We start from the raw sequence: 16,787 nt of genomic DNA on the forward strand, positions 1-16,787 counted from the left end.
TCTTTTTATAGTTATTTTTATCTACCTGATGAATCTTTTGTATGGAAGTATTTTAGGATATAATGTAGTATATTTTTCATCAAAAACTTGTACTAAATAAAGTTACTACTGTTCAGAATGATTGATGGTATAAAGAAACTTGAAATGTGACACTGAAAGCAGAATGGGATCAGTTGTAAAAAGTATTTCCCTTCACTGGAGGTGTTATTTTACAAGCTCTTATTTATATTCTGTGCTAATTATTTAGAGTTGACCACAATTAAAGTGTACATTATAAGCCTGTAGGTGTCTTAAGTCCCTGTGAGTTCCTATACATTTATGGTTATCTATTTCTTACATTTTTTGGTCAGTGCAGTTTCTTTGCACTATAGGGTTTTTACTAATACATGACAAACCTTATGAATTAGTGCGACATAGTCTGAGTAACTGATGCATCAAAAATTCCTAAGAACAAAACAAGTGTTCTTTAAACCCACTACAGAGTATGATAAAAACGTAACATTAGCAGGCACTTGGACTTTTTGACCACATTATATTCTTGTAATAAAACATCGAATAATTCAAAATTGTTCCCTTTTTGAAGAAAAATGTATAACTGAAAATTCCATTTTTATATTTAAAATTTTAATATTTTAAAATCCCCTTCCTCTCAATGCCTACATATGAGCATCACCTGAAAAACAAGAATAGAAAAAGCTGTGTGCTTAAGCAGTTGGATAATGACTTGTAAAAATCATTATGGGAATCCTATAGTCTCAACTTTTTACTAGACATGTTGGACAGACAACTTGTGTAGTCGAGACCCACTAATCTTTTTACACTTTTGAAATAGAATGGATTATTCACTGATGCATTTGTCTGACACATTTTAGTGACTATGGAACATCAAATAGTGACATCGTGTAAAAATCATCATGGGAATCCTAGTCTTGAAACTTTTTACTTTTTTGGACAGACAACTTGTGTAGTCGAGACCTGCTATAGTGGGTCACCATTATCCAACTGGACATGTCTGCCCAACATGCTCAGTTGGATAATGGTGATGAATATAAACCACATGTTATGCAAGCTACATATTGACAATGCAAGGTGCTATGATCAAATGTGGAGTGTGCTAGCTCCTTGTCTCATCATAGGCATCTCAATGATTTGGACAATAAAAAAAGCCACTAATCTTAATTCACATTTTAGAGCACTTGATAATTATATGCAAAAAGAGGCTTAAAAAAAAATCTAAACACGCATTTGCTTTTATTTTTATGGCCAAACTTCTTCAATAACAAAACGATGATGCAGATCGAAAGAGTCAAACCAATAATGAAGGAAAACAAATTCATTTTGATATTACTTTAATAGATATTATTTTCAAATTTAAGTTGTTTTGGTGGACATTTGTCACCAAAGTGCCTGGTAGGCAGGGTTTCTTATAGGTCCTGGTTAACTGTGGGTTTGTCAGCACACATGAGTGTATTCCTTCCCAGTTGAAGGAAAACTATTTTTGAATATGAGAAAATTATAGTGACAGTATTATTCATGATTAATTCATTATTAATAAACCAAATTGTATGAAAGAGTTAGGCCTTGCTTTTTATGTAGGTACTACATTATCCATGTTTCACTAAATTAACAGCATGAGATATCTATTTGAATGTCTATGCTCCGTTTGCTGTTTTTCCTTGTTAAAGATTCAGAATAACAGAGCACAGATTTGAGAAATAAAATTTAGATTTTATTTAGCCAGATAAACAGAACATATACTTACAAACAAAAAAGTATCAATTTTTTTTCAAGGAGTCAGTTTACCAGGTTTAACATATGTTCAATTTTCATAAAACTCAATGTAAGCTAAATGTATACATCCTTATGTTATTAAAATACATTTTAAACTTATTATTCATATAAAATTTATTTTCTTTCTCTCAGCCAGTTTCTTAAAAGTTCAAAAACCTTAACTTTAATTATTTAAGTCCTGTTCTCAAAGGACATTCATAGAAGAATGCTTATAATCAAAGAAGCATTTTTCAATAAATCCTTCAAAACCTGGCACCCTTTGGGATTATTATTGTTATGCTAGATTTTAGAGAGGTATACTTGGTTGTGTAGTTATAGAGAAGCACATTTGAATGAATAATAAACAATATTACAACTGGTAGTCATAAATGCTTACATCTGTAATCATTTACAAATATCTTGTCCTTTCATGTTTTTGTGAGCAGGATTTAAACTACATGGATAATGCAATGGTCTTATTTCTCACAACAGCTCAACTTGACTTTGTAATGAGCCTTAGCATTGCACTGTTTTCAATAGATAGCTTTAGCTGTATTACAATTTTGAAAGCTGATTGTTTACTGCATAACAGTTCAGTGTTTTGTGTGCATGCCTTCACTAGAGACCACCTATCTGATGAGGGATCATTTAATCCAAAAACATGCCATCATAGCTGTCTGATTTTTTAAACAAATGGCTGATTGTTTTTGTTTGTTATTTGGTTTTTAGGAGCATTAGCAACTAAGGCCATATTGCCCCAGGATATGCCATGGTCATTCCCTGACCTTTCTGCATCCTCTGTATTTGGTGGTGAAGGGCTTGAACCCCGGTCTAATGGCCAATTAACCTATCAGTGAGACCATACATTTGAAAGAGCAATGTCAGGGCAACTCATTGCAAAGGCAAGTTTGTTTTGCTCTGAGATTAACACCATTGCATTATTTATGTAGTTTAAATACTGCTGGCTGCAAAAACAGATTAAAGGACGAGGTAGTTTTGCAAGGCATCTTAAAAAGAAATATCACATTTTTTGCATTGATTTTTTAAATAAAAATGTGATTGTTGATATAAATTTCAGATTTTCTTAATATTTTCAGCTTGAAAAAAAAAAAAAAAGAAAAGAAGTCAGATTTTAGAGTTTACTCTATAATGGTTATTTGTATGTGTGCACAATTTATTGTGAAGTGTAAGAAAACTACTAGCCTCCACAGCTAACTGAACTAAAGTCCTTTTTGGTCTTGTAACTTTTAGCACTATTTTTGTTATGATACTGGATATCATAAATTTCTTGCGTTGTTCAAATCTTACCAAAGCACTCTTACAATTGCACAGGCTTACAGTGGTCAGATCTTTTCTATTTTTGCTTACATTTGTGGTACCTTTGTTGTAAAAAAGCAAAGGAAAAATGTTAATAGAATTTGATAAGGCAAATTGTGCACATTCCAGATAAAACTTGGGGGACTGTCTTGTCCTTTCATGTATTTTTTTTTACTTCTCCTACATGTCAACATATTCCTCTTACACATGGTCCTGCTCACAGCAGAACAAACTTTGCCCTTGCTAAAAGATTAACTGGCCAAAGTATAAATATATTGCTCATCTCTTTAATAAAACACAAGTACAAATTGAGTTAGGCAAAAAGAGTACAAATTGATTAAATAAAATAAAAGCAAAACAGTAGCTTTTTAATCTAGGGGACTCTTCATCTGATGAATATAAATGTTAGTATGAAAAAGAATTCCCAGACCATGCCTGGTCACATAAGGCAAACAAAGTGTGGTGCAAGTTCAAGCAACTGTGGAGACTGATTAGAATTAGATTCTTGCAGCTGTGAATGCAGGGCATGCTCATGGGGTGCATGCCAATGTTTATCACATTGTAGGATAACTGCCTCCATGGTTGGATGTATAAATATACCTTTATTGCAGTTAAAATTACCATGGCAACCAGATATGTGGAGTGATTCAAGCCATACTTGCTGATGGTAACTTTGCGAGTGGTCGATGATTTCGATATCCCGGCGTGGGTCGAGATCGTGTTGAGAGGACCAGTAGTTCATAAAAACAACGGGATTTTTATTTAATTGTTAGAATAGTGGCATATTTGGACCACTTGCCTATAATTTCTTATTAACACAATTTAAAATGAAAATAGCCAGCAAAAATTTAAACTTTAGCAGATTAATACAGATTAGTTCAAAATTCTAGTATATCCACTTTATAAGGATTTAGGAAATAGGAGACATATAGGAAAGAAGACTATCAAGCCTGCTGGGAGCCCTCTGAAAAACCATTCCAAAATTAGCATTTTTGGTTTTTCAGAAAATGGTGCCATTTATGGGGGAAAAAAAAAAAAAAAAAAAAAAATTCAATGTACACAGGTATGGAATCAAAAAAATCTAAGATTTTTTTTTTTGGAAAACTGACTTTAGCCAGGTCTGACTCAGATATACAACACTGTACCAAGGGCAAGGTGTGTATGTTTTATTGCAGTCTCTAGGGTTTCCCCTATGTACCACTTTAGCATCTGAAAAGGCATAATACCAAGGCCAGCAAGTGTGTATGTAGGTGTGTAAGTATGTGTATTGTTACGTTGAGTGCTGGCAGCTGGCAACTTTGCAGGTAGGAGTGGGGGACAGCAGGTCCCTTGACTTCCAACCTTGGTCACAAGGAGGTGCACCAGGGTCCACTATCCATCTAAGATGCTTATTGGGGCTATCAAGCAAGCCTTGGAGCCCCAAATGTTCAAAGGAAAACAGGAAAATAGAAGGAATAGTATGGGAAATGGTAAGGTAGGAAAGTGGATGGAAAGGAAGAGGCATCCCTGAAAAGAAGTAGAGAGAGATAGTACTAGTGGACAATACAAAATCAATAATTAATTATATACACTGATGAGCCAAACATTATGACCACCTACCTAATATGTTGGTCCTCCACGTGTAGCCAAACAGCTTGTACGTGGCAAGGCATGGATGCTACAAGATTTCTAAATGTGTTTTGTGGTATCTGGTACTAACACATAACCAGCAGCTCCTTTTAACTCCTGTAAGGTCCGTGGTTGAGACGCCACAGATCGGAGTTGCTGTTCCAGCACAAACCACAGATGCTCAATGGGATTGATGTCTGGGGAATTTGAAGGCCAGGGCAATACCTGGAAGTCTTCCTCATGCTCCACGTACCAGTCTTGAACAATCTGGGTGGTGTGGCATGGCACTGCCAGAGGGGAAGACCGTTGCCATGAAAGGATGTACCAGGTCAGCAATGATGTTTAGGTAAGTGGTAGATGTCAGAGTGCCCAGCACATGGATGACTGGACCCAGGGTATCCCAGCAGAACATCGCTGCCAACGGCTTGTTTTCGTCCCACGGTGCATCCAGGTGCCATCACTTCCCCAGGTAAACAACACACACACACAACCCAGCTGTCTACATGGTGCAACAGGAAACTTGATTCATTGGACCAGACGACCTTCCAATCACTCAAGGTCAAATTTCGACGTTTGTGTGCCCATTGTAGGCACTGTTTCCAGTGAGCCCTGGTTAGCATGGACACTCTGAGCTGCTTGCGGCTAAGAAGCCCCATTTTCAGCAGGGTTCTATGTACTGTGTGTTGTGACACATTACTCCCAGCACCAGCATTCCAATTACCGGCAAGTTGCACCAGTCTCCCTTCTGTTTGCCACGTACCATCTGGGAGAGCCTTCACTCACCTCGAGCATCAATGCTGTGGTCGTCCAACACCTCTCTAGCGGTTCGTGGGTTTTCCCTCCCTGGACCACTTTGGGTAAGTACTAACCACAGCTGCCCGTGAACACCACACCAGCCGTGCCATTTTGGATATGCTCTGACCCAGTCGTCTGGCAATTACAATTTGGCCTTTGTCAAACTTGCTTAAGTCCGCTGCCTTTCCCATCTGAAGAACAAGAGTAACACTGATTAATGGAACTCAGTACCAAGTGTTTTTTATAGTGTCCCAAACTGCAGTTGCTTCAATTTGCATAACGACTTGCTGGTCATGTTTTGGCTCATTGGTGTACATTACTACATACAATTACACTGAAGCTGCAAAGTTAGAAAAGCCCAAGAATAAGTTTTAACTTAAACTAAACCGGAAACATCCAGCTGCCAACTTGCAGCCACAATAAAATTTTGACAACCTATTAATCATTGCAACACTCCCTCCACATACATAATTGACTAGAGCCAAGGTCGATATACAAAACTAACCAAATTACAGTCCAATATCAAACCATAAATATAATTGCAGTCAAAGTTTTAAAACTAACTGAATGTACATCTATAGTGTAAGCCAAAATGCCTTGCCACACTAGAACCGGGACCGCAGTGAGAAACAAATCCAACCCATTGATCTTATGATCAACCTCATCCTTATTCAACAACACACATCACCAATTCGACACCCATCATACACAATATGCACTATGGAATATAACTAAACATAAATGATATACACCAAAATAAAGTTATCTACATTATATACATAGTGGGATAATAACTTGACTGTTATTACGAACTGTCCCAAAGTGAAAAGTTTAAAGCTGCAAAACAGTCCCAATCACCTTCAATTTCAAAGGAAGGAAACAAGATATGCCACAATTCTCTTCCTGCATCAAAAAAACACTGTCAGCAAAACTTGCCAAAGGTAGTTCTGATTTTCAAGGAATTTTGGTAGGTTACATATACTAGTCAACAGTTGAAGCTGAGATCTTAAATCTACATAATAATTACATTGAAAAATTAGATGTTGGACAGTCTCCAGAAAGCCACATTTGCACATCGAAGAGACAGAGAAACCCAAAGTAACCCACAGACAGAGACCCAAAGAAAATAATTGAGTTTAAACTGCCATGTTTGGATAACAAAAAGATCACATTTAAACCCAGATTGAACCATGACAATTGGTGCTAATTCAGCCACATTTGGTATAAACAAAAATGTAACTCTTCCTGTAATGACATTTGACCATTCATTTTGCCATTCTCCCATAAATTGATTCCTTATTCTAGATATGTCACCTTTTGCAAAAGAGTAAATTTATGAAATTCTGATTAAGTACAACTACTGTAAGTAGTTAAAGATAACCTCGTACTTAATTGGTAATTTACCAGACAAAACCTGAATTGCCAAAGTGGATATTGTCTGGCAAGATCTAGACATAGCTATAAGAAAGAACCTTTGTGCCTGTGTTAAGTACCTATTACCAAAGATCTATTTATGCTGGGCCCCATGCACCCACAGCATAACATACTATAGGAATAAAATTACTCATAATATTGTTTAAGCATGGAAGATTTTATGCCCCATGAACCCCTTGCAATTTTGATTAACATGCCAGTCAGTTTTAACCTTAAGTAATATAAACTTTGCATGGGAAATAAACTGGAATTTATTGTCCAACACAACACCTAAATATTTGTAAGTATTTACCAATTTTATGGGTTGATCAGAGTAATCATAATCCCAAGGAATATTTGTATGGGTGAACTTTCAGTCATATTTAACATATTTAAGGGTGTATAGTCTACCCAGCCTTGTATGCTCAGCTGAACACTGAAATTCAAGAAAACTCCCCCCATCTAATTTTATCACTAACAATGTTTGATGGCTTCTTTGCTAGAGGATGCAGTGGTGTTTGTCAGAGAAGCTTTAGTGTTTCTACAGTGAGGTTTCTCTTATAGATTGAATGAGCAGATATCTTTTAAGAAAAGCAGAGACATTTCCATAATCCACCAGATCAGATCCTTTAACAAAAAACCTCACAACTGGTAGCTTTGCAGTATTATCCAGCAATATGTTGAAGTAGTAAGCTGCTTGCTGAAGTTCTGTGCTCTAGGAATAAAGCCTAAATATGGTCAAATCGGTATTAATGTTTTTGGGCTGCTAGATACTTTTTTTCTGTAACCAACTGTGTTCTCAACAACTCTCATTCCTGCTTAGCCTTTACTTTGATTGCAAGGTGATGTAACATAATCCTGAAGTTGGACAAAATGGTATACAAAAAATAATTCCATTAAAGAGTTATAGAAGATTCTCTGTAGCACAATTCAGTTCCTTGATGGAGACATCCTTTCAATTTTCTGATATATTCAAACGGCATTGCCTTCGGAGTGAGAGAGTTTACCATCAGAGAATGGATAGGAAGTAAGTTTATGGATTTGTTTCACAGCACTACATATTGATGCAATTGTTTTCAATGTTATAATTGAAGACCAACAATAGTCTTCAAATGTCTTTACTTCCATTCCACCCCAAGCCCCAAATCATTATTATGAGAAGTGTTTGAAAAGTAATGAGGATGTAACACTGCTTGCCTGTAGTCTTGATCAATAAGAAACATCAATGGGCTGCTAGATCAAAGAGTTGTGTTTCATAGTTGTTTAAAGTAACCTGTTTTTCAGTGCCAGTCAATTCTGTCTCATACTTTTATCTCAAAATCTTTTATATTTTAAGACAAAGGTGTGTGACAGAATTTTGTATGGAAGCTTAGAAAAAGGAGTTGAGAGATGTTACAGAAAGCTCACAATCTAGGAGCAATGAGCAGTGGTGAAATCACTGGGGGTGTGGGGCGTGGTTGCTGAAGCTCTAGGCAAGAGACCAAACACTGCCATTATCAAGAAAGTTGATCAACTGTTGGATGAATACAGATTACCATTACAGGATTTGTCAACCAGTTTCAATTTTTCATTGAAAAGTGATACTCACATAGCGACAGTGAGATTACACCTTAGTTAGTACAAGATGGGTTCCCTGTGACAGTGATACAAACTGCTGCCAGAAAAATGATTCGTATTTGAACTTTTTTTTTTTTTTTTTTGCTCATAATCATCTGTGTTGAGTCTCAGATCAGATACTATAACCCAAATTCAAGAGTAGGCAAGTATTTGGAAACACAAATACTTACCTCCACTGAAGAAATTTCACACAGCAGCCAATTCAGAAAAAAGAAAAAAAAGTTTTTGGTTTTCTTTGGGACAATGCACAGCTGCATATACAGCATCTCTGAAAAGGGTGAAATTCATTCAGCAGAACATCCATTCTACAGTTCAGATCTCATCCTCTGCAATTTCTGATGCCCACTTGAGCATCAAACTGCAGTGGGTGTAGTTCGCTCATATTTATGAGCTACGAGGACACAAATTTGCCTTCAACACAGAAGTGAAGCAAGCCACTGCAAGTTCCCTATGGAAGATGAGTGAAAATAGTTTGTTATAGTTGGCATTGTTTTAATTGTATCTCATATTGTGGATACCTTCACGAGTGGCTGAGGTATTGCACTGCTTTGAATAAGTAATGCTTCACCAATGAAGATGACTAATGTTATTTTTTTCTCGGCAGATATCACTACCCATCAAAATGGTGCCGTCTGGGTGGTGGTATCCACCGAAAATAAGTAACATTAGTCTTCTCCACTGGTGAAGTGTTACTTATTCAAAGCAGTGCAATATCTCGGTCACTCGTGAAGGTATCCACAAGTGGCCATGAACAGTTCACTACAAACAAAACATGGTGCAAAGGCACTGACCTGTTCAATAGTTAACCAAGTATGTACCACTTTATATGTTGTTTGGTTTTTTTTTTTAGGAGCATTAGCAACTAAGGCCATATTGCTCCGGGATATGCAATGGTCATTCCCTGACCTTTCCGCATCCTCCATTTTTGGTGGTGACGGGCTCAAACCCCGGTCTAATCAAGAAGCATGTGCTACGCACTGCTGCTCCTTCCCACCTGGCTACGGAGGCGCCTAGCCCCCACCACTTTATATGGCTGGCTTTTTATAACAAAAGAAATGGTAGTCTAATGTAGAATGTCAGCTGTCAATTGAATCAATTGAGAACACTTGTCAGTATACAAGATACTTTAATATTTTTATCATACTTGTTTAAATTACAAAAAAAATAAGAAAATTACAAAAGGTTACAAATATTTACAAACATTTACAGACAATCTTTTCATTATACAGAAGAATTGAGCACTGTTAGATGACTAATTTTCTTCATTCTCTCATGTTTAATTAAAATAAAACCTTTTACTTTTAATTTTGAAAGTGTTAATATTTCAAATTTATGCTCAATAGATTGTTTTTGAATGTTTTCAATGGTGAACATGGAATCTATACATTATAAAATTTCATGCCAAGTAGCTCATTTTCCCTTATCTGTACTTCAAACAGTACAAGTAAGGGAAAATGTTCTGCACAAAACATTTTATTACTTATTTGAAATATTTCTTACTTAGAGATGGAAGGATAACTGATTTTTCATACAATGGACTAGATATTCAAAAACTATCTCAACAGCACAATATTATGCAAAATCTTTAGGAAATTAAATAAAATTTTGGAATGCTACCAGAAGAAATAGTTATCTTTTCTACCTTACATCTTTTATTCAGCTTACTCTGTGCATTGTTTGAAAAAATATGGGAAAATATGCATGCAGAAATGAAGTTTTCTGTTACCACTATTAAAGACAGAAAAGCATGAAGTTAAAGCAATTTCCACATATTTTAACAAATATTGTAAAATGTAGGAACCAACTGGTAATTTTTTAATATTACTGAAAAACCAATGTTTCAAATTAAGCATCTAGAATATTATTATTAAAGAGATATAATTAGAATATTTTTATTCTAAGTGTATTGTTTCTGAAAAAACAATAAAAATTCAATGCTTCAAAATATTTATTATTCAATATTATTAAGCTTGCAGCAGTAAAAAAGATAAAAGTCATTAAAATGTCACCATGATAAGCAGTTACAATACTATAAAATGAATTATTAAAAATGAAAAAAAAAAGCAATAATTTCATTTAGCAAATATTGGAAAACTGCTGATGTACAATTTAAAAAAAAACAGTGATTGAATGGCAAGATATGTTTAAAAATATTTGCATGTAAACGAAAAATCAACATTAACAAGTAGACAAGCTAAAAAAAAATGTAATCAGTGAAAATAATTCGTTAGCAAAATGTAAAAATTTGATATGTTTACACCAGATCTAAAACAACTACAAAATTTTCCAAAATGATAACATCAAAAAAATGTAAAAGATAAAAGAGTCAAGAGAATTCTGCATACAATTTTCTTTCTCTGATTAGATAAGCTAATCTTATAGCTTACATTTTAGAATAGCAACAGTAAATCACAGAAACAGATGTAAGAAATTAAATCCGATAAATATCATTTCTGTAGAATTTCACTGTATACTATTGCATCTATTCATTTTAGCTGTGTTTAGATGTTTAAATGACTATTTTTATTTTCCAGTGAAATGTCTTAGGATACTGGCTTTCCTTTACTGGACCCCGATTTTGAAGACATCAGTTTCTCTACCATTGTCTTTGCATAACGAAGGCGAGAGCCCAGCTCACGAGAACAACCATACTTTTCTATACGCTTCAGCCTGAACACTTTAAATTCTCTATTTTCATCTATGTACGACACAGCCTCCATGAGAGGACAAAGGATTATTTTTGTGTGGTCTTGGAAAAAATTTATCTAAAAGAAAATGAAAAACTTAAGATTACTTCATTTAAATGAAAGGTCTAATGGTGTAATTTAAATGAAACATCTAAAACAAAGTAATACATAAAAAATTTTGAATATTTATATTTTTTTTTTACATTTATCATCATTAAGGTTATTTCCGTTTTTAACTTTTCTAATTGTATTATTATCACAGTTATATATCTGACTTTTTTTTTTAAAAAAGAACTCACTTAGAACTCATGACTACATCTGGAATTGATACAAGACACTTCCTGTTTTGTTAAAAGGGTTGAGATTATAATTTAATTCTTGAAACATAAATACATTACATTTATTAGTATACAGCAATGCCTATTACTAATCTTGAATATAATGTCACATTTGCGGTTCTGTTGCCAGAAGAAATATCAAAAAAGAATTAAAAGTTGTAAAAATTTGTAAGCCAGGGAATGCAGTTAAGTGCGACTTAAAGTAAATGTAGTAGGTGAAATTCATAATTGTGTTTTTTAGCAGCTACAACTTTGGAATCTAAATGTGCAAAGAAACAGTTAAAAAAAAAAAAAAATCCAAAATGAATAAACAAAGTCATTCTTGCTCTTACTGGAGTACATATGTTTTTAATTTTTTTTAAAGCTGTATTTTTTCTCTCACATATAAAAGTAAAAGAAACAGTTTTTAGTTTGGCTTCTGACCTGTTGATATACAAGCCTGAAGTTCCTTCAGGAACTTCAGGCTTGTATATCAACTTCTAGCTGTGACTGAACTAGTGACAGGCATAATTGAAAGGTCACAGTCAATTATTTCAATTATACTAATACCATTTGAATGATTCATTTGGTGATGGAAAATCATTCAATTATGACAAATCATTTGATTATGCTCATCACTAGCTTCAACAGAATCGGGAAATAATCTGATCTTCATTTAGATAAATGTACCACTCACTCCTCCATCTCTCCTATACACACTATTCACCATAACGAAACTTCTTCCTTTATCTCTGGATGGCATCATATCTAGTTAGCCTCACAATATAAGCATTAATTGACCTGACCAGACTCTGTTAAGTTTGTTTACAACACTCCTGGCATTACTATATGGACAGGTTAAATTTTTGTATTTAATTATTATTTACTACCCTGATATATCCATCATAGCCATGTCAGTGAGTCAGCAGCAGACACTGGCCATTTCTGTAGCCAGTGTCTGCTGCTGATTTGAGTGTTTAGTACTCTCACTGAAGGGACAAGTGTCACTGAAAGTACCTGCCTCTACCATCTAAACTGAATTTTTCCATCGCCCCAATTAGCAGTTTCCTTGACTTCTATGGCATTTTCAAAGATCCATGCATCTCATCTGTTTGAATGAATTTCATCTTTACTAAACAAGTTTCTTCAGAATTTTTCAGCAGAATCATGTTGAGAAAAGTTATCTGCAATAGATAACTTTTAGATAATAGAAAAGTTATCTGCAATAGATAACTTTTAGATAATAGAAAAGTTATCTGCAATCAGCATAAAGGTCTTCCTATCTCACACACACACACACACACACACACACACACACACACACACACACACACACACACACACACAATTAAAAGTAGTGTTCAAACAATGTCAAAAAGTTTCAGGCTACATCACTAAAAAAAAATTTACATATCTTTGGTCTAAAGGACTGACTTAGCATGTTAATTTCTATTTAAACCTCTCAGGAGTGAGAGTATAAGCACTGTGTGGACACCCCCCCCCCGACGATGAGTTTTTTTTTTAATGACAATTTAAAAATTTATAAAAAAATTAAACTTTATTATATAAATGCTTTTAAACATTAATTTGGCTTGGGTTGCACAATATTAGAGTGAAATTAATTCAGAAATCAAATCGTAATTAAAAACATTTACAAAAGAATTGTCATTACTTCCTTTTTGAGGTAATAATTGAATTTATGTATCACTTGATTCAATTTCATCAACATCTGGATGTGAATTCCAGCTTTTTTTACGCCAAAAATTGGACAACAGTAGTAGACACGGGCAGTCTCTTCCTCAGATTTATAAACTGTGTATACAGGTACTTTTATAAACACAGATAAGAAATGGCTGCACTTACTAGATTTTCAGTGTACTTTGAAATAACCTAAGTATGTATTCCTCAGGTCACACACACACACACACACACACACACACACACACACACACACACACACACACACACACACACAGACAGAAGGATTAAATCAAGTGAAAATTTAGTTTATTTAAATTTTTTTTTTTAACTTAGTAATGCTAATGCGTAAAAGTTGGAAAAAATGAAAAGTTTTCTTCAGCAGTGATTGAAGTAAATGCTATTCTTATATTAAATTTTAGTAATAAGGATATCAGGATAAATACTTAATAAAAAGCAGCCTTGCTTACCTGAAGAGTACCATTTGTTAAATGAAATACAATGGCACTACGTGTTCGAAACCAGGCTCGTAGATATGGAAGACGTGTAAGTTCAACTCCTTCTCTGGGTGCCACAGTGTCTCCCGCTTTTAACAAGTGCTCGCTCATATAGTTTTGGAAATACTTAAGCAACGTTACTTTTTTACTTAGTGCAGTAGGATACTCTTGTATGGTATGATAATGCTCTTTGCCATCTCTCTCTATATAATGGATATTCCTAAAAATTATGAAAAAAAAGTAAAAATTTGTCTACTAATAAGTTTTAACTAATAATAACTACTAACAACTTTTGATTGGTACAATTTAATAACATCAATATCATGCATAAATATACCATGATTATTTAAATTGAATATGGCTCTGTGGAGCAAGTGGTTATTCATTCAGTACTTTTTTTTTTTTTTTTTTTTAAGCAGTGACAAGCTAGTTGCAGATGAAAATAAAGTTTTCCCATAAAAAAAAAAAAAAACACACACCACAAATCTATTTATACAATATACACAGATAGTACAAGAAAATATGGAATGCAATGCTTCTTATGATCACTAGTATGGCCATGAATTTCACTTCCAACATCCAGACACTGAAGGATGATAACTGATTTATTAAAATTAAGATTACTGTTAAAATTACATTTAATTTTTCTTTAAAATGTTTCTCTTAAGATATGCACGGATTATTTTACTCCTTTATTTTTTCCCATATGTAGTACTATCACCTACTCCCCATAATGTACTCTAGTAAATTCTGTTACTTGCTCATGGTGAAAAAGAATCCTTGAAGTAGAAATCACAGGATGCTGAAGATGCTTGAAATTGAGTATTTAACCAAAATGATAATTTAAATAACAAAAGTGATAAAAACAAAAGATAGTTAGCAAGATTGAGTCTTTTAAGCTTTATTGGATGGTAGAATGCCATTACTAAAATGAGGCATTTATTGAATTGCCACCCCCCCAAAAAAGGTTTAGGTCCTTATAAATTCCAGATTTACACATCAGGCTTTTTTATTATGCTGTACACCTTTTATTACCAACCATAGTTATCTGCTATTGTATTGCAAAGCTTTAAAGAGGAGTTTGCACTCCATCTTCTAAAAGATGATACAAGTTGAATGTTGAAAACATAAATAAAACAAACTTTATTTCAGAGGAAAAGGATAAAAATCTAACTATTCATTGGGGAACTTGCAGTGATCTCAGCAAAATGATGCTAGTTTGAAATCTGTTGCCATAAATGTACAGTTCTTGTCTAATGAAGGATTATACATAAATATTTTTGTTGAATTTCACTGAAGATTAGTATTACCTTTTTATAATAATTTCAACTGTACAGCAAAAGAAATATGATGAAACCAGTTTAATGGGGGGGGGGGGAACTGAAATTTGATGAAAGTGTATAGATAAAGAGTGACACTATTACTTGTTCACTTATACATGGTCAAAACCCAAAATGACAACAGAATACTATCACGAATAGCTGAATTAAGAATAAAACTACTTACTGGCCATCAGCTAAGAGGATAATGCGAGATGAATCATTGAATAGAACACCTACACTATTATCAGAGAGCTGAAAGCCAAGTCCATACTTATCAGTATAATCCACCCATTTGCTAACCCAAAATATTGGAACTGCAGCTGGATCTTCTGTTTCATCTATATGGAAAGAAAAGAGAAAGAAATATTAGTTGAAGCTTCACAATGATTTGTATACAGAATAACAAATCACAATAAGTTTTTTTAGTACACATCTAGATGAAAAAGAAAGATGCAAATAATATTCTTCTTAGCAGTTTATTAATTAAAACAGTATATTTCTGAGAATAAAATATACAATGCACTAGAAATAACTAAAGATTAAATAATAATAATAATAACCATCCAATAACTGTATCAACCAATAGCACGGTGCCAAACAGCTTCCATAAGAACCTAGCAACAGGTCTTGCAGAGAACACTTATATGAACTCCATCCAGGAAGCTGCGATCCTGAACACCTTAGGGTAGTTTGACAGTTCCTTGCTCAGTAATAGTACTGGACATAACAACCATCCCACACACCTGATACCAGCATCTGTTGTGGGGCGGGAAGAAACTTATCAGGAGAAGAAAGAGGATATAGAATATAAATTAATAATAATAACAAAATATTCATATTGAGTCACCATATTTATGAAATTACACTTACCTTCCCTAATAACAGCTTTTTCAGATGGTCTTGCAGCTACAACTGAATTTAAACAGACAAGAAGGTCTCCTAGGTAATAATCAGCTGGAACTTCAGCTATAAAACAAAGATGTTAAATATTATTCCAAAGAACATTGTAGAAATAAAAATTTAACTTAACAATCTGTCATAATTAACCAACTTCATCAACAATGAAATGTTTTCCCCTTTCCTTAGTGACCTTGAGTATGAAAAAGTTCAAGGGCTAAATTTGTTAAAAATATCTGAACATAAAATGAGAAAAACCTATTTTGAAAAAGAAAAGTAGCTATAATAAGTAGTGGAAAATGGTGCAAGAAAACAAGCTTTCACAGCATTGGCCAAAAAAAAAACAACAAAACAAAAATACATCTCATCTATCCATCCCCTCCAATAGTTTGAATAAATTCAAGGAAGTACTAGACAAACTATCTATCTACTTCCAAAACAATGAATGGAAGCTTGTTCCAGCAATCAACCACCCTTTGGCTGAAGGCAAACTTCTGCACATCTATTCTGCAACCATCCCCCCTCAATTTGAATTTATGCCCCCCTCATGCACATAGCCTGAGCAATAGGAAGAATCCCATAAACACCGAGTTTGCACAAGCCATTCAAAACCTTATACACCTTAGTCAGATCACCTTGCAGGTGCCTAGTCTCCAGATGCTGCAATTTGCAAAATTGAAACTTTTCTTGGTAAGAGGACTCTTTGTTCCCCTGACCAATCTGATTGCCCTTCTCCGTACTTGTTCCTGCAGCTCTACAATCCTTCCTAAATTAAGGCCTCCAGACCTGTATGCAGCACTCAAGATGCGGCCTGACTATTACCTTATACAATGAAATAATCACCTCCTT

The 16,787-nt window shown here is 34.3% G+C and overlaps 1 protein-coding gene across 1 annotated transcript in view; it reads right to left on the bottom strand.

The window, feature by feature from the left end:
* Positions 1-11,055: 11,055 nt before the first annotated feature.
* Positions 11,056-16,787, bottom strand: part of polo (Serine/threonine-protein kinase polo) — a 39,492-nt gene continuing 33,760 nt past the window's right edge. The window contains exons 6-9 of the mRNA XM_090373803.1: positions 15,912-16,007; positions 15,226-15,379; positions 13,693-13,939; positions 11,056-11,285 (exon numbers count right to left, since the gene is read on the bottom strand). Of these exons, the coding sequence (XP_090229929.1) occupies positions 11,064-11,285; positions 13,693-13,939; positions 15,226-15,379; positions 15,912-16,007 (719 nt within the window). The 3' untranslated portion in view covers positions 11,056-11,063. The remainder of the gene's footprint in view (positions 11,286-13,692; positions 13,940-15,225; positions 15,380-15,911; positions 16,008-16,787) is intronic.

The sequence above is a fragment of the Mastigoproctus giganteus genome, chromosome 5, assembly GCF_048544385.1.
Source record: "Mastigoproctus giganteus isolate SK-2022 chromosome 5, ASM4854438v1, whole genome shotgun sequence".
In the NCBI taxonomy this organism is placed as follows: Eukaryota; Metazoa; Arthropoda; class Arachnida; order Uropygi; family Thelyphonidae; genus Mastigoproctus; species Mastigoproctus giganteus.